General features: G+C 36.6%; 1 protein-coding gene across 3 annotated transcripts in view; it reads right to left on the bottom strand.

The window, feature by feature from the left end:
* Window positions 1-22,066, bottom strand: part of LOC131429679 (zinc finger protein chinmo) — a 200,650-nt gene that overhangs the window by 80,047 nt on the left and 98,537 nt on the right. For all 3 annotated transcript variants that reach the window (XM_058593968.1, XM_058593969.1, XM_058593970.1), the window contains one exon: window positions 3,039-3,280. In XM_058593968.1, the coding sequence (XP_058449951.1) occupies window positions 3,039-3,153 (115 nt within the window). In that variant the 5' untranslated portion in view covers window positions 3,154-3,280. The remainder of the gene's footprint in view (window positions 1-3,038; window positions 3,281-22,066) is intronic.

Below are 22,066 nucleotides of genomic sequence, written 5' to 3'. Positions count from 1 at the left end.
TCGGGACTACGTAAATCGAATTATGACGTAAAAAAAGTTTACGTTATTTGGAATGTTCGACGTAAAAAAAGTTTACGTTATTTGGAATTTTCAACGTAAAAAAAGTTTTCCTTATGTATATGTATTATTAGATATGTATAATATATTCGATAGTTATGGAACGAAAATTACGAGTGCTTACAGGAAAAGGATGTTCTAAGCAGCATAAATTTCCAAGATGGCGACTTCCGGTTTATTGATATTCCTTGAAAATCCTTACAATATGGGTATTTTCGGTACGGGTTTGATGAGTAGATGTCGGAATACGATGTTTGAGGTGCTTCTGAAAACCAAGATGGCAACTTCCGGTTTATTGATATTCCTTGAAAGCCCTTACAATATGGGTAAATACATAAATTGTCAGATTTTGAACAAACTCTCGTAATTTGTGGATATCTTTTCCAACTCAAATAAAAATGTCACAAAAACTAATCGAATCGATCTCAAATTAGTACAGCGATACTGTTTTTACCTTCATTGCTTCCAGAATAATGATATTAATGTCGAAGATCGACAAGGTGGGGGAGTAAAAGATTTCCGAAAGTACCGAATTGAAAGAAATAATGTGTAAATGTGTAAAAACAACAGATTGAGACGATATACAGACTGCTTTCAACTCAGAGAATCACGAAATTATACAAATCAATGCTGATTACGCTACGATTGTCGACTCGATTTTGCCAATTGCTTTGAATCTATCTTGTAGATCGTAAAGTTAAAAGTTCTAATTGGTAACACTGTATCTGAGTCCTTTTAATGCGGGTCAGGTGATCTTCAGGGAAGTGCACTAGGAACATTCCTTTTTCCAACGTTCATGAAAAATATTGTTTTTGTCTTAAGTCATGGTGAAAAATTATTTTTTGCCAACGATTTTGAAAACATACCTCGTTGTTCGCAGAGAAGCTGGTTGTCCCTAGTTGCAACATCTCGTTAATATGTTTTATGAACGGTGTCAAAGAAACATGAAGGTTCACAGTGTTGCGAAACTGTTTTGATATTAGCAATCAATGATCGAGATTTAACTGTCATTCAGGATGAGAAACAAGCCAGTGGCCAGTTGTTCGAACTCCGACTTGAAAGGATTCCGTAGAAGTGTCCGTAGGGTCGTCGTACTAGCCATGCAATGAATCTGTACACTATGAATCGACAGCGAAATCTTTTGAAATAGAAAGACCAAATTCCACAAAAGGAATGTAATGCCAAGACTTTGCTTGTTGCTTCGTCGAGTTCAGCTCATTGAAAATCAGACTTTTTCACAGCTTCTTCTGGAAATCAAAACTACTTTAGATACGAGCACCTACTGGTAAATATCATTGTGAATCGTTTTCTGTCATTATCGATTCTCAAAGCTTCGGTTGAATATCAACCCATGCACAGAAAATGACTGAAAGCGTAAATGATGGAGAGAACACAATTTTTTTACTTAATGATATAATTTTTAAGACACACTGCTTCAGCTCTAAGGTGCCAAGGGCAAGAACACAATTTCGAAGCCACTGTTCCGCTTATGTCGTTGTCTGGACATAGATCTCGTTCTCAGAAATTGCAAGCGGAGCTGAAAGTGACATTTAGTTTTCGTCCATACAATTGATCGAAAAATTAATATCATTGATATAATATCCAAATAGGAATGAACCAAGATGACTTCCCTGAGGAACCCCGGAAGCACTAGCAAATGGTGTGCAAAAATTGTCTTTTATTTTTACTACCATCTCTGAAACAAGCGAAGCAAATAAAAAAAAGAATATTGAATCCCAGTGTACTTAACGTAGATACTATTATTTGATGAATGATTCTGAAGAAGTCAGCGAAAAGAACGTAATGTATTTGAAATCCATTTGCAACCGTGTTTCTAAGAGAACAATAATGAAGGAAGTATAAGGTGCTAAATGTGAGGAACGCTTAAGCATAAGGACATAATCGGAGCAATACCGATTTTCAAAATCCAAGACTATAGCTACCAACAGACGTAAGACGTGAGCTTACTACAAGCTCCTCTTTTAGTTATATAACATTGAACACGAAACGATAAACAAATTCTTCATGCCATGTGTTCTCTGTGAAGAATTTTTGTTTTTTTTTTTTTGGTAAATCGAGCTCCTAAAGATTTCATTCTACAAACCACCAGCGATCCTCAGTTCCTCTCTGGTGCCACATCCTAACAACGCTAGAATACGCGAATAGAATCAATTTCCACGGTGCAGTGGATGTGTGTGGACTCCCGAATCAAAACGCTGTGCCACGTTACACGTCCATGGCGCGTGAAAACTCCCTCCCAGGACAGCGTCAACAACAGTGTCACAAGCTGGGTGCTCTACATGGCGAAAATGGTTCAGACAACCGGCAGTATCCAAGCATTGTTTGGGCCTTGTTTGGTTTGTCGCCACTGTCGTCACCGGTTAAGCCCCCATCGTTTTCCCGTTTGGACACCGGAAGGGGAAAACGATGTATGAAAAATTCCTTTTAAACCGAATGTCGCGATGACAGCCTGCCTACCACAACATAGGATCGGGCATCCACTCGGCGGTAAAAGCAATAAAATTTTTAAATAAATGTCTAATCCTTCGAGTAACCCTTCTCGGGACTTCTCTGCAGCCAAATCGTGCGCGATATTGCTGCTGGTGACTGGCAACGATTTTAAACCAAACTTAATTTTTCATCCCGGAAGGGGAATGTTACAGACTCTTATCTTTACGTCAAACTTTCCGACCAGCACAGGTCGTCTGATCAGGAAGCATCACGTCAGCGCCAACACAGATTACTTATATCCTGACGGTTTCGAACGTCAGGATTTGACAGGCTACCAGAGACCGGATATCGGCTCTGGACACGACCACCCACTGGTCGATTATCACTCATTCGGCGACCGGCAGCCCGAGCGAACGTGATAGTGTTAGTATGTATCAGAGCGTTTGGGCTCCTACCCTACCAAAAATATCGTATTTGTTGCGTTCGCAAGAGACACAACACAAGAAGCAAGTTTTTGGCACACTACTCACCTCCACAGACTAGCGTGACATCTGTCAGCGTTGCCGAATCGAACAGGTTGGAAAAAGCGGCCGCCAGATTCGACGAGTAGTTGCTCCATTTGAGACAGTACTGCTGCTGATCCATTGTGGCTGTCGGGTGAGTTGCGTTCAGCGTGGCGTTTTGAAGGACGGTGGTGGCAGAGATGCTAACTCTGATGCTGTTTCTGCTGTCGTTGCTACTGTTGACAATCTGTCACTTGCGCTGTTAGAATCTGCAAAAATATAAGAAAAAAATAGTTGGTTAAGGAATCTTGCACCGTATCATGATGAAATTGGATTTATTTAATGCCATTCCAATGCTAGTAAAGTACCAATATTTTCTATTACCAAAACTTCACGATAAAATACATTTCCGTTGCCAATCTGGCGAGTAGCTGTTAAACGAATCGATAATCAAACGTTTTCACGCACCCGAGTTGCGAATTACAGATTAAAGACGGCATCAGCAACCAATGTCATGAATTTAGGTGTGTTTGCACTTGTAATTTTCCTTGTTCGAATCTTTCGATTTATGCAATTTATTTGGACACCTTCCTGCGAAAGACGACCATCTCGAATACGCACATTTCGGTTAGTCATTGTTCGGTTTTTTTTCTTTTGTTTTTATTTGACATTTAGGGAGCTGGAGCCGGTTTCGCGTAATCACAACATGCAAATCGCTGGCAGCGTTCGTATTTTGCTGCAAGGCAAATTGTTCAGCTGATGGCTACGATATTCAAATCTCTATCAAGATTGGCACATTTTGATAGAAACTCAAATTTTTCGGTTTAGATACCTGAGCATAAAATGGAAATCTGTCATGTTATTATTTAGATATTGTGTAGCCAATTTCTTGACCGAATTGTGCGAAAACAGGTCATTCGTCTAAATTTCATACTCACTCCGAAAGTGTAGATATGACGTAAACTATATGGCGAAAAGGTGCATCACATACTTTTGGAAATGATTTTAATAGTATGTAAATAGTGTAAGAAACATAAGAGATGAATTATTGTCAAGTTTATACAGTAAAATAAATTCTAAAGCCAAAACCTATGTCTTTTTGTTTGAAAACCCTATTTGGGGAGAGTCGGTAACCCCTTCACTTAACATTTTTTTATAGCTGTAAATTAAAGATACAACAGTCCGCACTCTCGCATTTTAGAATACCTCCTTAGCTTCATAGTCATTTTTTGTGAACAGATACTTTTGTAATTTCTACAAAAAATTAAACTTGAAAATTCGTTGACACTTGAAAGTTGGCCCAAGGCACCCTCCATGGCGAATACCGTTCCATACAAAGAAAAAAATTATTAGGGTGGTCATTAATTCATATTTTTACTAAAAGTTATAGCGTAAATTATGATGTTAATATGAAAAAAAACATTTATTTGAAGCGAAATTGATGTCTACATTTGAAGCAATACATTTCCCTTTCCTAATGATTTTCTATGTTTGGAGGATTTCCTTCGTTTGTATCCGAAATGGCACATTTCAAGGCCGTTGCTGATTCTATTTCTTTTTTTCTTTGTTCATGAACAGTGGCTCAAGGCTGTCTACTGCTCTATGGCCCAAGGCACCCGATTGTGCATTCTAAGATCATTACTTTGTGACAGCATTCAAATTGTAATGAAATCCATTCTTTCCTTAAAGTAATCAAGGAATTTTTTTTCTTTTGAAGTAATCAAGGAATTATGATGAAATTTGGATGAAAGTCTCACAAAACACTCATTTTTACACTATAAAAAATTCAAATAAATTTCTTAAATACTTTTTGATAGAACACGAGTGGAGACAAAGGGGAGTTTCTCCAGCCGAACATTTTTCACGAAACTGAGTTAGTGTCGCACTACAAGAAAAAGGGGAGAACCCGACATAAGAATTAGGTTGAAAATAGACACTTATATTGGTTCAATGGCGTTGGAACCAGGCTCAAAGCTGACTTCAAACGAATAATTGTTAGTTAGAATGGGAATTGAGTAAGAAACGATATCAAACCAAAATAGCATAAATTTGACACAAATGATTAAATTGGCACCTCAATGCACCACTTAGAAACAATTGCAGAATCTAACTGCACACTTAAAAAACATACTGTGGTTTTTCATCTTATGAGATGCACATAAATGGAACGTCTTAGGTCACTCAAATTCACGTGGAAAAGCATTCAATATTGTGTCTAAAACTCCATGACATAAAATTCATTGAAACAAAAAAAAAATAATACTGATAGTAACCACCGCGACTTGAACCGAGAATGTTAATCGACTGAGCCACAGAAGCATACATCTGAATGGCTGGTAAAAGGTGCATTCAAATCATACAGTCGCACCTGCTAGCAGAACGCAAGTTACAGTCAAAACCAGTAAAATTTAAGCTAATATATTAGGTGTACAACTTTGCTTTCGCCATTTTTTCCAAAATTAAAAGGCTTATTGCGAACACGTGCTTACAGATGTATTATTCAAAGTATTGTCCGTCGCTAGCGACAACTTTCTTCCATCATTCCGGCAATTTTCGAATCCCGGCTCGAAAAAAGGAGTCCTCTTTTGAAGCTATCCATGAAGCAATCCATTTTTCCAAGTCTTCGAAGGATTGAAAATGTTGATCAGCCAGGCCGTGTGCCATCGAACGGAATAGGTGAAAGTCAGAAGGGGCGACATCTGGGGAATACGGTGGGTTGGGTAAGACTTCCCGTTTTAGCGTTTCCAGGTACTTTTTGACCACTTTTGCGACGTGAGGCCGAACATTGTCGTGTTGGAGGATGACTTTGCCATGTCGCTCTTGATATTGTGGCCGCTTTTCTTTTAGCGCGCGACTAAGGCGCATCAGTTGCGTTCGGTAGCGATCTCCTGTGATGGTTTCACCCGGTTTTAAGAGCTCGTAGTAAATTGTTATTCATCTTTGAAGGTTTTTTCTCTTCCAACATCATGTTTGTCTTCGACATCGAAATCACCATTTTTAAAACGTTGAAAACATTCCCAACTGTTTTGTAGTCAAAAAGCACTAAAGTGAAAATATGCCTTTCTCGTATTTTAGCGGTGTTCTTGATGGTAAAAATCAGTTCCGCTGTTCAACATAAAGGATTATTATAAAGGATTTTGCAACCAACGGATTTGCACAATAAGTTACTAACCGGGAAAGCTTCTTTCTTATCCACCTCCACCGGGACGAGTCACACTGAAGCTACAATTCGCAAAATGGAGCCACTATGATCATAGCACAAGGATTAAAGTATTTTTCAGAACTAAAAATCGATACCAAAGAACATTTTTTTCTTTTAATATCAGCGATAGAATCCACAATAGAATAATCAACACGAAATCGAAAATATTGTTTGCTCCCGTTAGCCCCGCCTTGTTGAACGTAAACTTGTAATGACGCAAATATTTTCATCCAGCTGTAATTCAATTCGTGTGCAGCTTTGCAGCCGGGAATTTTAATTATTTGCGTTCGCTACACAACAGCTAGAGGATCAGTTGGAAAATTTGATTCTTGTGCAAATAGCCACCAACCGATTGACAATAATTTTCATCGCTATTTAGCAACATAATTTAACCCCAGCGGATTCAGTCATTTTTAGACCAATAAATCGAGTCCGAAGAGCTTTTTACGACATTCTCTCATTGCTTTTTGAAACAATCAATTTCACAGTAGGAGAAAAAGCTTGCTGGCTTTATTAGTATTCAACGGCAATCCGGTTATGCCTCTGAAAGTTCTCACTCACTTTTGTGTATCGTCAGTGTCACTTGAAGAGATGCTCATTCTTGGCTCAATAAACACGTGAATAAGCATGATTGACTCATTTGGAGTGGAACTCACATCTTCAAGGACAACGAAACCTGTGAATGGGATGAAACAGAACATTGTCTCATACTATACTGCCCGCGATTCAAAGCAAAAATCGAGAGTCAAAATTTGTTGAGCATCTGATCTCCCATTGTTGCTGTCAGGATGAACTATCTGAGGCGTACCCTCGAACACCAATCAAATAAAATTGACAGGATAACAGGATGCCCACGCTCACTCACTGCCCCCTATACTAACCTTCATCTTCCATCTTCCTATATACTTTTCTGTTCTATCTCGCCTTACAAGGAAGCTGCTCTGTAACACTTGGTGTCATCAACTAGTTTTAGGGTTTGTGGTTTAGCTTTAATTGTTAGTTTGTCTGTTGGATCATTGTAATCTTTTGATACAAAAGATGGGGAAGTTTTATGCCTGCTAGAGAAAGATTAATATATTTCATCTCCATCGGGCTTTTCCCTGCTCCCCAAATAAATGAATAAATAAATAAGTAGAATTGTGAAATCGACTTTAACAAGGAAATGACAGGAATATGTTATCTATTGAAAGAAAATGTTCGTTAAGTCATTCTTGAGTTAGTCTGCACTCTTATGTCGTTTTCGCTTGAGAAAACTAAAATTGACCCAGAGTGGTTTCATCAAACAAACACTTTTCAAAGCACTTAGCAACGTGCGAACCCAATATAAAAACCAGGTACGAAATTGATTCAATTTTCAGTTCAACAACGTTGAACGTAGGTTGTAAACTGGCTTCAAACGAACAGTTTGACAGCAGTTAGGGTGGAAACTGGGTCAGGTTTGGCACCAAGTAAAAAAGACATTAGATGTCGTTTTTACTTGGTATCATGTTTTCTTGGCGATGACGAAATATTACATCTACTAACATGTAAAATTATATTTTGTGTCTGTTTCGATGAAGGAGGCAATAAAAATATATTGAAATATCCAAAAATTAGCACATTGTTGAAGTTTCCAAAATTACTATGGTTCACGGTTTCGGCCTTTTATCGAAATAGAAAAACGCGCGTGGGAATTTAAAGTACGGACTATATTTTCACTATTAAATAAACTTTATTTGTAAGACTAGCTTGTTAAATGAAATTAAATTAAATGAAACTTTATTTGAGAGACTAGCTTGTCTTGCCTCCGTAATTGACTACTATCGACTGATTTGATCAGCTTTGATCGTGTTCTACTTATCGATATCCCTTTTCTGCAATCGATTTGCATAATCAAACATTCTCTTTATAACACACATAAAATGACATAAAAATGCTATACCCGACCAACGACACTAATCAGGTTAAAGCCGGATTAAAATAAACGATTTAAAAAAAAACATTAAATTTATCCGATTGTTTTATTGAAAAATAAAACACTTTGTGATACAATTGAAATCTTCAAAATTCAATTGAAACCGATCGACACAATTGAACATTAATGCAAGATTATTCGAATGCTGTGAGTGAAAAGAAGGTATCACTTGGCTGCTAAAACAGATAAGCAACGTCAGTTTATTATATTGCATTTCGGACACGAAATTTCATCTTTCGATAACTTCTAGCTTTAACACTCATACGATGTTCGATTTTCTTTTATTTTCGTATAAGATTTTAAAAAATGGTGTAGTTTTACCGTGTCTTTACATATTCGCACATGTTTGGAGTTAAACATCTACTAGAGGATCTGTTTTAACATCATAGAGAGTGTTTTTTTAGGAACTTGCTGATTTGAAATTTTAATAAAACACATGCCAAATTATGAAATGGCCGATTTTTTCATTCGGTAGATAATTTATTGGTATTTAACATTTACATACGATTTCTAGCATATGGCCGCCACGCCAATTTTTTACAAAGGTCATTCTGGAAGTTCAATTTTCGACCACTGTTTCAGCTTATTTCAGCAATGACACGTTGAATCCTGTTTTCCAAAGTATCAATCGTTGCAAGTTTATCCACATAAACCAATGACTTCACGTATCCCCACAAAAAATATTCGAGTGGCATCAAATCACAAGAATCAATTCAACGGTCCATTTCTCGAAATAGATTCGTCGTTGAAATTTTCTTTCAATAAGTCGATTTTTTCGGCCGCAGTATGACAAGTGGCACCGTCCTGTTGAAACTACATTTCGTTCACGGTAACACCAGCCCATAGACCGCACCAAATAGTATAGTAGTATCGGGATGCAGCGGTCATTCTTGAACGGCGTGTGGATTATCTTTGTTCCAAACACGGCAGTTTGGCTTGTTGACGTATCCATTCAACCAAAAATGTGCACATTTTTGTGCTTAAAACAGTTTTAATTGAACACTCATTTTGTAAATAAATTTCCATGATTTGGAAGCGTTGTTCTGAAGAAAACCTATTCATGATGAATTGTCAAACAATACTGAGTAGAGATGTCACTTTACACTGTCACAACAACTCACAGATAGGAGAATAATCCCTTATGAAATTAAAACTCTATCTAATCTAATCGTGCTCTTCCGCTGATTTCTACTGGTTTGTACCAGGCTGAAAAGACACCACCCACCAGAAGGGTACGTGTCGTAAGTAGAGGTGCGCATAACAGCTCATTTTGGTGAACAGCTCCGAACCGATCAGCTCACCAAAGGGAATCGATTCGATGTATCAGCTCATCAGCTCTTTTAGTTTGAACTTAAGGTTCATTTTGTGCGCCGTTTTTCTTATGCACCGGTTTTCTTTCATATGCATGATCGAAATTGAATCATTGATTTGCAATGATGCAATAAGTGCAATGCAAATTAATTTATTTTTGACTGATGTCGACTAAATTGAATCTCTTAAAGAGCCGAAGATCCGATCAGCTCGTAGCGTGTTCCCTTCGTCATAACACAGTGAACTGGGTAGCAAATGAGTGAGCTGATGAGCTGCGGATCTTTTGAAAAGAGCTGTGAGCTGTCAGCTCACTTCAATGATTCGATTCAATGGAACAGCTCAGGAGCGAATTGCCCATCTCTAGTCGTAAGTGCACCGAAAATTCATAATTGAAAAGAGGAAAAACTGCAACTTTTTTATCGTCGCATGTGAACAAGGGGAAACACGTACTGTAGCAGACATCTCGGAAGCCCACGGTCATTGGAACCGAGCAAAAACGGGGTGCTTTCTTCGGAGTTTCTGAGATTTCGGAGATGCGGGTGCGGGTGAACGTGTCGGTCTGCATATTTTAAACTAAAAACGTGGCAATGACACTGGAAACTGTAAAATGTGAGAAATCTTGTTTACTTGTAAGGGGGATATGTTGAAAGAACGGGGGTTGAAACCAGCATTCTACCAGCCCGTTCAGACTGATAACGCTTCAGTATGCAGTTACTGCTGGAGTGCGACTAAGATCGGATACTTTATTAGAAAAATACCGAACTGATAACTATGTTTCGGGGTGTGTATGCAAGCGGAGTCAGTTTCCCGGATGATTTAAAAGCTACGCTATGTGAAAAACTGCGAGCACAAAAATTCTCATACGAAAGAGTTTACAACAAACAAACAAATGATTGTTTAAATCTTTGAAAACTTCCAACAGCCAAATTGCAGTCTAACCGCCCGATTACGCACCTTCATAACCATGTCAACGGCGATTAGCATTCCGCCGTGAGTGACATTTCGAAAACATGAAATCAAAATCAAACAAAACCTGATTAATTGCACGATTCGCATTCTGTATATTTGAACAACTCACTGCGGTTTCTTCCAATGCAAAACGCAGCAAAAAACGCACCATCCAACACAACAGAAACGAAAACGCACAAATTAATATTTATAAACTTTTTTTTTTATTATACGAAATTTTAACCGACCCGGCCTTTTGTTGCCACTTTTCGGTGTCATATCATCCAGATACGGTTCGGATTCAGCAAAGCTGCAAATTTGACACCACGTAAAACAACCGCCGAACCGCGCGCACATACAAACACACACACAAACGCACACGCATTGCGAAGGAACAAACGCACCTCGATTGGGGTCAATTCCTTCGACGGAGTTTCGCCGAACGCAGCACGGCGATCGGTACAATGACTTCCCAACCCAATCTGTTCGAGCGAAACCACGCACAAACAGCGCACCGCACCGAACCGGGGTGAGCAAATTGGGAAAACTCAGTTGGCTTTGTTACGCATTTTCGGTCCATTTTTCTCCGGCAGATTGTACGCATCTTGCAGATTTGACCCACTCCTCGGGCTGAAACGTGACCGATGATCGCCAACGCATCAATCCTCCGTGATAGGCGGAAAGGCGCGTTTGTTGGGTGGTGATGGTGATGATGAGGGGAGGGAAAAGCTCGATACCCGACGTGCAACGGTGATCGGCCGGGTGAGGAAGTGAAGCGCAACGAAATCGTCTATTCATTATTTAATTAAGTTGAAGGTTAGCTGAATCGGTGTGTTTTTTTCTTCTTTTTCTTCTGTGCTTCTCTTGCTATTTCTGCGTCTTGCAGACGCACATTTTCTTATTTTCAGTTCGGCCAATTTGTTCGTTTGATATTTCACTATGTCTGCCTGCACCGGACCGGGGAAGGAAGTTAAGAAGAAAAAAGAGAAGGAAAAAAAATCAGCCGGTTGGTTAGACGGTACGTATTTGTGCCACGCACTGGACCAGTGTCGAACAGCAGACAAGGCGAGACAAGGAAACTGGGGCTTGCAGAGGCGAACGGCGAATTGGTTAGTTTTTGTGGCCCGGGGGCTTTTAAATTGCAAACGCATTTTTTTTATCGAATGCGCTAAAATGAGAATGCGTTGCTCCCGCAGAGGGGATAGCGAATCGTGGAAGAAGTGGGCCGCAGGCGGTCGGAGGAAGAAGAAGGTGGAAAAGTGCGTGCAGCTGGCTGTCTGGTTGGCTCCTTTGTCCGACCGGTGGTGCAGCTGATAGACACGTTTCAATGACTCACTCGGGTAATGGAGTATGTAATTGGAAACGGCCGCTGGAAACAGCTTCATGTCGAGTTAGTCTAGGAAGCTACGCTGCTCCGATGTTGGAAGTTTTTTGCATTGGATCTTGTCTACTGGAATAATTCAGTCAGTTTCACAATTTGGATAGAAATTGATGAAGAAAATTGTCGATTCATTTAGTATTCTGCTCGCAAATTATGTTGATTAACAGTAACAGTATAAAACTGAGATCTAAATTCTGAACTGAAGTGATTAATATCCCGATTTTAGCGTCAAACGTCGCACGACAAATAAAGTAGCATGCCAAAATGTTGCACACTTTAGTAATCTACGAGATTCAGGTAGCATTCTGTTGACACTTTCATATGTTTTTCTGTTGAATTGAGGATTTCTATTGAATGCTCTTCAGATTGTTATTCATATTTTATGAATATTTGTAAATAATACCCAAATTGATCCGCACTACTTACCAGTGGGCGTACCTTATCTCTTCATCAAAAGTAGATCGATACAACAACATACAGTAGAAAACTTTATTATTTTCCAATGTCGACGTATTGAATTATTGTGTGTAAATGAACCGTTGTGTCCACCAAATATGCACTCTAACTAATGGTTTTCCTATATGCGAAGACTACTGGAGTTAGTCATGAGTCGAAAAGTCCAAAAATTACACAATTCAAAAATAATATATATCGCAGAAAAAGGCTCAAAATTTTTTAATAATAATGTGATTTTTGAATGTTAAATAACATTGCCTTTTTACTTTTTTTAATAAATATAAAAAATAGGTATAGAATTCGCTAAAACTTTAGAAAAATTTTCCGAGGCTGGGCCGAATGTTATATACCAATCGATTCAGCTCGACGAACTGAGCAAATGAATCAGTTCGTCGAGATCAGCAAATGCGTGTGTGACAAATAATTTCACTCAATTTTCTCGGAGATGACTCAACAGTTTTCTACAAATTCAGATTTATATGAAAAGTCGTATGCTCCCAAACAAGGTTCATGAATTACGGAGCTACAGGATGACATATGAAACGAAATTAAAATTGTGTAACTCATTTTTCTCGTAAATGGCTGAACCGTTTTAAGATTCAAATGCAGTCTCTATGAATCCTTTAAAATCGAAACTCGATTATGAAAAAAAAATTTTTTTTTCAGTACACAGTACAGTTTTCAGATTGATGAAAGAAATAAGGAAAGTGAAATTATTTTCCAAGTCAAAGGACTCGATCCCGCAATATTCTTAATTTCAAGGAAAACGCTCAGCCAATTGAACTACTTTGCATGTGATGCAATACAACTTAGAACTCTACAGATCTCCACTATGAGCGTACATGACCACTGTATAACTAGAGCGTACATGACCACTGTATAACTACTGTCGACGTACGGAAAACAGACTAGTAACTAGTATTAGTGAAAGAAACGTTGGAAATAGAGACTCGTAGAAAAATTAACCTAAACAAACGAATTGAACCCGCAATCTTCTTCATTCCGAGATAATCATTTTGTCAATTTTACTACTTAGGATGTGATGAAACATAGCTCAGAGGATAATCCGATTGAACAGAGTTACATACGTTGAACGGTCGGCTGATTTTTGAACCACAAGGACCGGGTAAAGTTTGGCCATGTATGGAGTTCTGTTCAATCGGATAATTTTCTGAGTTATGTTCTATCACATTCACAGTAGTTCAATTGATAAAATGATTACCAAAAACGTGCTTAATCCACCTAGCAGTGAGATGATACCATTTTTTTTATCAATCCGCATGTGTTTTTTGCATGAATATTTTTCATTGTTTCAGTTTTAATGGCATTATTCTAATGTCAGTCAGTCGGTGTTGAACAGTCGTTCGCACCGCACGCGTATAGCTCTTGGCTCCTGGAATTTTTTTCTGGCTACCTAGAGTTTCATTGATTCAAGGCTTCAGTCTTTTTCAAGGCTACCTGAATCACTAACTAAGTGACTAAGTGATACAAAGAGTGATATTAGAGTGACTAAGTGATACAAAGAGTGATATTAGAGTGACTAAGAAATTAATCAGCCTTTTTTAAGGCTAGCTAGGAGTCTAATCGAAGACTAATTTAGCCTAGTTAATTTAATTTAAAATTTCATTAATTTCAAAAATGCCTGCGTCCAACCGGAAAGGCAACAAGCCTAAGGCTAAAAATAATTCAATACGGAATAAATCACAATCCGTTATTCAACATTTTTCTAATAACATTCACGATCTTATAGAATCTGAATGTAAAAATAAAAGACAACGGACGGATTTCCCTTCCGCTGATCCTATGCCGTCTAACAATATTTACGAGATTCTTCCTGAATCCGATTGTAGCGACATAGAAGAAAATTCTTCAAAAATTCCCAAAATGGACGCTTGTCGTTCTGGGAAGAAACATCAATCTATGCCACCAGTGACGGTGATGATTTCCGACTTCAAAGCATTCCGTACTGAGCTTTCTACTTTTCTCCCGGAAGTAAAAGTCTCATTTCAAATCGGACGAAGAGGAGAATGTCGAGTCTTGGTGGATAGATTGGAAGATTACGAACGTCTTATTCGATATTTGTCCGAAAAACTTCATAAATTTTATTCATATGATATAAAATCAGACAGACCCTTCAAGGCTGTCTTGAAAGGATTATCAAATGATCAAAGTATTGATGAAATTAAAAATGAACTAAAAGAATTGCTTGGTTTTGCCCCTTCCCAAGTAATACTTATGAAAAAAAGAGCGAATGGTACTTCTAAACCACGCTCTGGAATTTCCCATGAACTTTACCTAATACACTTCAATCGAAGTGATGTAAACAATTTGAAAACTTTAGAAAAAGTACGTTTCATTTCCCACATTAAAATTCATTGGGAACATTATAAACGGCATAATCGTATTGCTAACTTAACGCAATGTCGTCGTTGCCAAGGCTTCGGTCATGGAACCAAAAATTGTCATATGGATATACGGTGTTTGAATTGTGGTAAATCGCATTCGAAAGACGTTTGTCCAATGAATGAAACCACTGATAAATTTTCATGTTCAAATTGCAATGGAAATCATAAATCCAATTATTTGAAATGTCCTGTCAGGGAAAAAAATTTTAAACGCTCGTTCGCTTAGACAACAAGTCAAATCAACGACCTTAAATTTACAGAATATACCTGAAAATTCTTCTAAGGCACCTGCCAATTCGTCTTCTAACGAAAACAATTTATTGACAGGTAGATCGACCTCGTCATCATCTTCTTCTAATGTCAGTTATGCTGGTATATTAGGTAGAAATCTATCTCCTATTTCTTCTAATGTAAATAATCAAAACACAGGACCGCCTGGCAGTTCTTCTTCTAACGAAAACAATTTATTAATAGGTAGACCGGCCAAATCATCTTCTTCTAATGCCAGTCTACCTACAAATATTCCTTCAATGCCATTCGCTTCTTTAAATGAAGTCGATTTAGGCGATATAACTGAAAATAAAATGATCTACCTACAAGATCAACTTTTTCAAATGATCATCCAAATGAATTCGACTTCATCACTTTTTGAAGCATTTCAAATCGGATGGAAATTTGCAAATAATATTATAATGAATTTAAAATTTAACAGTGATGTTAAATAATTATTTGAATATTTTAAATTGGAATGCTCGATCTTTGAAATCGAGTGAAGATGAATTTTATAATTTTCTCAAAGTTCACAAAATTCATATTGCCATTGTGACAGAAACTTTTCTTAAACCAAATGTAAAATTGAAAAGTAATCCACATTATGTGGTTCATCGATTTGACAGGTTTACTGGAATTGGTGGTGGAGTTGCCATTTTTGTCCAACGGCAAATTAAACATCGAATTTTACCTTCTTTCAATACTAAAGTTATTGAAAGCTTGGGAATCGAAGTTGAAACCATTCATGGAATTTATTTCATCGCTGGAGCATATTTGCCATTCCAATGCACCGGCGAACAATTAAATTTCTTTAAAGGCGATTTGCAAAAACTTACAAGATATCGATCGAAATTTTTCGTAATAGGGGACTTAAATGCTAAGCATGTCCAGTGGAATTGTAGGCAAAATAACAGTAATGGTAAAATACTTCATAATCAACTCTCAGCTGGTTACTTCACAGTTCTTCATCCCAGTAATCCTACTTGTTTCTCTTCCGTGAAAAACCCGTCTACAATTGATCTGGTTCTAACAGATCAAAGTCACATTTGTAGTGAACCGATTACTCATGCTGATTTTGACTCAGATCATCTTCCTGTAACATTCAGACTTTCCAACGAAGCTATAATTAATCCAATTAGTTCTATTTTCAACTATCATAGAGCTAATTGGTTGGATTACAGATCTCACATTGAAAATCATGTGGATCATGAAACTATTTTAGAAAATTCTGCGGACATCGACACAGCAATTGATAATTTGAATCATTATATTATCGAAGCTAGAAATCTTTCAGTTCCCAAAGCTCAAACTAAATTAAATTCTCCTATCATCGATGACAATCTTCAACTGCTCATTCGGTTGAAGAATGTTCGTCGACGACAATATCAACGTTCTCGTGATCCTGCTATGAAAAACATAGTTAAGGATTTACAAAAAGAAATTAAACATAGATTTACTCTTTTGCGAAATGAAAATTTCGCTAAAGAAGTTGAACAAATTAAACCATATTCTAAACCTTTCTGGAAACTTTCTAAGGTTCTTAAGAAACCTCAGAAACCAATTCCTGCTCTCAAGGAAGGAAATCAAATACTTCTTACAAATGGTGAAAAAGCTCGAAAGCTAGCTCAGCAGTTCGAGAGTGTCCACAATTTTAATTTAAACGTTGTGAGTCCTATTGAAAATGAAGTCTCACTGAAGTATGATCATATTTCAACCCAAGTGTTATCACACGATGACATTTTTGAGACGAATTTTGATGAAATTAAATCAATTATTAGGAAACTCAAAAACATGAAGGCTCCTGGTAATGATGGAATTTTTAATATTCTTATTAAAAATCTTCCCGATGTTGCCTTGAGACTCCTGGTTAAAATTTTCAACAAGTGTTTTTCATTAGCTTACTTCCCAAAAAGATGGAAAAACGCTAAAGTAATTCCTATCCTAAAACCTGATAAAAACCCAGCAGAAACATCAAGTTATCGCCCAATTAGCTTACTTTCTTCTATCAGTAAACTTTTTGAAAAAATTATCTTGTTAAGAATGATGACTCATATAAATGAGAATTCAATTTTTTTACCAGAGCAGTTTGGATTTCGTCATGAACATTCAACTACTCATCAACTTGTCAGAGTAACGAACATGATAAAATCAAATAAATCTTCTGGGTTATCCACTGGAGTTGCTCTTCTAGACATAGAAAAAGCATTCGACAGTGTTTGGCACAAAGGTTTAATAGCAAAAATGTCCGATTTCCAGTTTCCTATTTATTTGATCAAAATGATTCAAAATTATTTAACTGATCGTACTCTTCAGGTTAGCTATCAGAATTGTAAATCTGAATTGCTACCCGTACGAGCCGGTGTTCCGCAGGGTTCGAGTGTAGCTCCAATCTTGTATAATATTTTCACTTCTGATCTTCCAAATCTACCCGTTGGTTGTCAGAAATCGCTATTCTGTGACGACACAAGTCTGTTAGCCACAGGTAGAAATCTAAGAGTGATCTGCAGTCGCCTACAAAGAAGTTTAAATATTTTCAGTGATTATCTGTCAAAATGGAAAATTAAACCAAATGCAGCAAAAACGCAATTAATTATCTTTCCTCACAAGCCAAGAGCTTCTTTTCTAAAACCAAACAATAATCACATTCTCAAATTGAATGGCTTGGAATTGACATGGTCTGATCAAGCTAAATACTTAGGTTTAACGTATGACAAAAAACTCACTTTCAAGGATCACATTGAAGGAATCCAGGCAAAGTGTAATAAATATATTAAATGTTTATATCCTCTTATAAACAGAAATTCTAAGCTCTGTCTAAAAAACAAATTGTTAATTTATAAACAAATTTTCAGACCAGCCATGCTTTATGCGGTACCAATTTGGTCAAGCTGTTGTTCCACCAGGAAGAAAACGCTTCAAAGGATTCAGAATAAAATTCTGAAAATGATTCTGAAGCGTCCTCCCTGGTTTAGTACAAATGAGTTACACAGACTCACAAATATAGAACCATTAGATGTAATGTCACATAATATTATAAGCAAATTCCGACAAAAATCGATGCAATCTTCAATTGAATCGATTCGCTCTCTGTATTAGTTAGTAAGTTAGTATATAAGTTCCTTTTCCCCATTACACAATACAAGTAGGTTTAGAATTTTCCCTACACAAAAATCTCAGAATTGCGGAAGCAAATGATGTCTTCATGGTAATAACCAAATCATATATATATATATATATATATATATATATATATATATATATATATATATATATATATATATATATATATATATATATATATATATATATATATATATATATATATATATATATATATATATATATATATATATATATATATATATATATATATATATATATATATATATATATATATATATATATATATATATATATATATATATATATATATATATATATATATATATATATATATATATATATATATATATATATATATATATATATAACAGGGCTGAAAAGTCACCACTTGTGGCTGAACACCCAATTTAAATCTTAATAATTTAATTTTAACTCATATTCCAATAAATAGTTATTTAAAAAAAAAAAAAAAAAAAAAAAAATCTAATGTCAGTCGTTTTAAGTGGCAATTTGAGATTTTCATCACTCATTATTCTGTAATGTCGAAACTGCATATCGGATCGAATTTGAATCTAAAAGTGTAATAATTGATTAAACATTCCATGATATGTCGAAGTAATTTTCACTTTAGAGTTTAGTGTAATTTAAGGTACTTCCAGAGCTGGTATTCAGGAACCAGCATAACCCAAACCGATTCGTATGGACATATGACGAATAAATTGCAATATTTTTGAGTCCAATTTTAATGCTTTTCGGGATTGTCATCTTCTATATCGCTTTGAATTTTAAAAATTCATCATCCTACAATTCGAGAATCGGAAGTCAGAATTGGATAAAATTGGATTTATTTTAATTTGAACTTTTGTTTCTGAAATTCGATTAGGCTTTTTTTGAAAAAACGACTGAGCTTTGAGAAACGGAATTCTAAAATCGGTATGGCCGAAGTCAGATAAATTCACCTGAGTAGCTGTATAGTTTACATTTGTTTCAAAAGGTTTGAAAATCAATGTATACATCTTTGAGGAATCATAGTGCGAATTAAATTTTTGTGTGCCTTCCGAAACGGAAACTGAACACAACCAAAAATGAAAGTTTATTTGGTTATCAACTATCCAAATCTGCTAACTCGATAAACCTGATTAATTTATGTGAAATAGACATTTTTATACTAATCACCCCGTATCTCCAAAACCGGAAGTTGGATTTGACTGAAAAACAAGATGTTTTATAGAATCTTAGAACTTTTCATTTGAATCTTAGATGATTCTTAGATTTCATTTGAATCTTAGATCGGTTCAGCCATCTACGAGAAAAATGAGCTACACAGTTTTGATTTCGTTTCACATATCATCCTGAAGCTCCGGAACCAGAGGTCGGAACCAAACATAATTCAGGAACCTTGTATGGGAGCATACGACTTTTTATATGAATCTGAGTTTGTAGAAAACGGTTGAGTCATCTCCGAAAAAAATTGAGTGAAATTATTTGTCACACACGCATTTGCTGATCTCACGAACTGATTCGAATGGTATATGGGTGTTATGTTCTTCCAGCATTTATTGCTGTAAGTAGTTTAAATCAATATAATTATGGAATTGTTATCAACTCGAAAATGCTGCCATCATCTAGTTTATTTATGTCATATTCGAACAATTATGTTGCCAAAAACGAACCGGGCTAAAATCGGTCCGAAGCAAAATATCATGTTGTACACAGTCTTTTGGGTACTTAGAAACAAATGTATGTAACAGTATAAAAAATCGTGATTTATGTTGCTCCCAAGCATTTCTTTGCCAGACAGCGCTCAAAACTTCTACTGCTGGAATAGGGGAAAAGTCGCTTACACAAAAATTTCGATATCTCCGTTAAAAATGGATAGATTTTAACAATCTATGGCTTGTTGGATAAGTATTACCGTGCGGAATCTAAGTCTGAAAATATATTCTGTTTTCAAGGTCAATTGTGGCAGATATTGACATAAAACTTCGTATAACTCAAAAAGTAGACATCCGATCTCAAAACCATTCAATAGCGTTCTGGGTGACGGAGAGACCTTTCATTTGCGACTAGTTTGATCAAAATCGGTCCAGCCATCTCTGAGATCACGACCTCTTAGTTGACAACACACATACAGACACACACATACACATACACACACGGACATTTGCTCAGTTCGTCGAGCTGAATTGATTGGTAAATGACATTCTGCCCTCCAGGCCTCGGAAAATTTTTCTAAAGTTTTAGCGAATTCTATACCTATTTTTTATAGGTATGTATAAAAAAGGTAAAAATGAACAAGGTTACGGGTTAAAGACATATGTCTTAACGCGATTTCATGAATCAATCATTTCCAACACTAATTTGTAGAAGACAGAGACAGACTTCCATCTCTACTTAATTAGCAAAACAATTCCTTGTTTGTCATCTCGTCTTCGACTAATCACCTTTTCAAAATTTCCTCTGTACAAGAATGGGTAGAACTTAATCGTGAATATCTCGTATTGTACTTAACCCAACAACACAATTTTTTTTCCATGCTATCGGGAATATGATCAGTATTTTTATGATAAAATTTTCAGTAGTATGAAATAACTACAAATAACTCCAAGTTGAAGTTTTCTAAAATGTTTGATTTCAAAGAGTATTATGGTAAAAAGGCGCGCAAAATTTCACCCGCTTTTAAAAAAATCATCGCACTAAGCGTACCGTGCGAAAACGACACATAGAAATACAGAATATTAGGTGCAGTAGGCTTACCACAGTTGCAGAATTCCAAATATCCAAGATGGTGGCTTTCGGTTTGTGGATATTCTTTTAAATCGCTTTATAATTTGTATTTTCAAAACGGGTTTGACTAGTAAAATATTGAAATAATTGTCATATCTATTCCTAACTTATGTCGTTTTCGTTTTTAAATTGCACTACACCGGTGTAGGTAAGGTTGCACTGAAACCGTTCGTTTTTGCCAATTGCACTACACCAGTGCTACACTTTTTCTGCACCGATACCACTGGTGTAGCACTCATCAAATGTTTGGCGTAGCTCTGTGCAATGGAATCGTTTATGGTAGTCAATGGTTACTGTTTATGTTTTCGTCATTTTTGTTCGTTTATTCATGCCATGGTGTAGCACTGCACCAGTGTAGTGCAAATTAAAAACGAAAACGCCATTAAATTTATAGCATTTTCGTGTTTAAATTGCACTGCACTAGTGCAGTAGGCCAAGACATGAATGAACGAACGAAAATGATGAAAACATAAACAGTAACACTTGACTACAATAAACGATTTCATTACACAAAGCTACACCAAACTTGTGATGAATGCTGCATCAGTGGTGTCCCGACTATTAAGCCCTAACCAAAAACTTGTTTTCGTAGCAAATGCTGATATAAATTTGGTCTCGTTAGTGGTTAAAATATCAACATTTTCTAACAAGTATCAAAAAGAGTAATAGTTTAGATACAATATGTTGATCGAGATCGGTACAGAAAAAGTGTTTCACTTATAGCAATTGTTGAAAACGAACAGTTTCAGCGCAATTTTCAGATCCAGATCTGACTGTCACAGGTGTACTGAGGTTGCTTGGGGTTGATGTGAAGGAAGCACCGTTGTCCTTTGGTGTAGTTGTCTCCTTGCCCAGTTTATCACATGGCTTACCGTAGTGAACAGCTTTTTGGCAATATTGACATGTGGCCATCTGATTGTCATAGGTAACAAGTGATTTGCACGGGATTCTTGTATCCTGACCGAATGTCGCATAAGAAGGTATAGGCCTCCTCAAACACATGCGTAACAAACGTGCGCCATTTGGAATACCGGGGAAAAAATTCTTCCACTTTTCTTTTTCGATAGAGAGAATCTCTCCGTATTGGAACATAGTTTTGCGAATATAAGGATCGATGACGCTTGAGGGAAGATCATGCACACGCACTTCTATAGCACTGTCTTCCATTTATACTGGAATGTTGTACTTGATATTTTCATGCTCCACATAGTGCACATT

This window comes from Malaya genurostris, chromosome 2 (genome assembly GCF_030247185.1).
Source record: "Malaya genurostris strain Urasoe2022 chromosome 2, Malgen_1.1, whole genome shotgun sequence".
Classification (NCBI taxonomy): domain Eukaryota; kingdom Metazoa; phylum Arthropoda; class Insecta; order Diptera; family Culicidae; genus Malaya; species Malaya genurostris.
This window is presented reverse-complemented; position numbering and strand designations above follow the sequence as displayed.